This window comes from Sinocyclocheilus anshuiensis, unplaced genomic scaffold, assembly GCF_001515605.1.
Source record: "Sinocyclocheilus anshuiensis isolate Anshui unplaced genomic scaffold, SAMN03320099.WGS_v1.1 scaffold1090, whole genome shotgun sequence".
In the NCBI taxonomy this organism is placed as follows: domain Eukaryota; kingdom Metazoa; phylum Chordata; class Actinopteri; order Cypriniformes; family Cyprinidae; genus Sinocyclocheilus; species Sinocyclocheilus anshuiensis.
This window is the reverse complement of record NW_015537993.1, coordinates 287,086-288,715: the sequence shown is the minus strand read 5'-3', so window position 1 is coordinate 288,715 and position 1,630 is coordinate 287,086. Positions and strand designations below refer to the sequence as shown.

At 31.2% G+C, this 1,630-nt stretch overlaps 1 protein-coding gene across 3 annotated transcripts in view; it reads right to left on the bottom strand.

Moving 5' to 3' along the window:
• The window catches only part of LOC107675194 (abl interactor 1), a 69,248-nt gene that overhangs the window by 23,560 nt on the left and 44,058 nt on the right, over positions 1-1,630 (bottom strand). For all 3 annotated transcript variants that reach the window (XM_016469460.1, XM_016469476.1, XM_016469469.1), the window contains 2 exons: positions 526-629; positions 204-344 (listed from right to left, as the gene is read on the bottom strand). In XM_016469460.1, the coding sequence (XP_016324946.1) occupies positions 204-344; positions 526-629 (245 nt within the window). The remainder of the gene's footprint in view (positions 1-203; positions 345-525; positions 630-1,630) is intronic.

The window sequence follows — 1,630 nt, the reverse complement described above, 5'->3', positions numbered from 1 at the left end:
TAATATAATAATTATAATAATAATAATAATAATAATAATAATAATAATAATAATAAACAATATTAATTAAAATTGTACTAAAGCCATACGAATAAATAAATAAATAATTAAACTCTAATTTTATTATCAATAATACTAATAAAATATAACAAAATAAAGACAGACAGACAGATATATAGATACAGTAGATGGATAGATGTTACCTGTGGGTTCTCGGTCGCTGGTTGAGAGACGCAGTGCGTCCTGGACTGTGTTGGCTGCCCAAGCGAGCTGGACTTGTCATGTAATCATTGGGCACTGTTGGAGGTTTCACCGGCTCAAGTGTTTTATAAGGATTGTTACGCCTGTACATCCATTTAAAACAAACAGGCATAAATGTTATAAACAATACTTAAAATAATATATGATTTGTGGCTTTGCTACTGAAAACTTCTGTCTGTGTCAAACTATTGTCTGATTTATCATACTGGTCAGAAATGTTTTTATTCTTCTCACATTGAAGTAAATGACGAAATCACATCTTACCCAAGAGTGCCTCGTCCTGCCAAGGGTGGGCTGGGAGGTTTCTGTGTTGGGGGATTGGTCCTGGAGAGAGTTCCTCCTCTGACTGACTGATTGTTGCCTTGTTGCTGATCAGACAAGCAAAACATCCGTTTAAGCATTTGAACAGAGCCAGACCATCAGATTACATAAATAAGTCTAAAGAAATGGAGATGAGAAGAGGGCTTTACCAGACGAAACAATACATTTCAACCAAAGGTTCAGTTTGCTACTGCAATGAATGGGCCTCATTCATGAAACTTTTCTAGATGTATGAAACATTTCCAAGTAAAATGTACCTTCTCACAAAAGTTTTGTAACTGTTTTATAGTTAAACGTGTGCATGCTGATGAATTCCATAATATTCATGAATAGGATGCACATCAAGTTTACTATTATTTAACTGACTAAAACAAAATGAAAAAAAAAAACAACAACTAGAAAATGAAATAAAAACTAAAATTGAAAAAAAGGTAACTCATTAATTGTGTTGCCATATCTATTATTATTGTAAACGGTGTTTATTAAAATGCAGTGTCATCATTTTGCAAAAAGTTGTTGTACATTTTTTTGAAAATACAAACACTTTCATGAATCTGAAAATTTACATAAGAATGGATTTACAAATGATTTACATAATAATACAAATAATTCTGCTAATGTTTCATTAATAAGGACCACTGAATTCAAAATGACAAACACAACTAGAGGTCGATCTGTAGTGAGGTTTTTCATTGGTGAATGCCAATATTTTGAATATCTAGTGGGCAAAAATTGAAATAATTAAATATTGTAATGACAGCAAAAAGGAGTATTTATTTTAATTTTAAATTCATTGCAATTAAATAAGTAATATTACATAATATTTGCTCAATTAAAAAAAAGGTAAAACAATTATCATCAAATAACACTTATTAATAGATATTGAAACAAACACAATGGGACACTAACTAACAGTCTTCGACAATCTTAAAACGCTCAGATTAACCTCGCCGATATCAGTCTATCACTTCATCATATACAGTGGGTACGGAAAGTATTCAGACCCCCTTCAATTTTTCACTCTTTGTTATATTGCAGCCATTTGCTA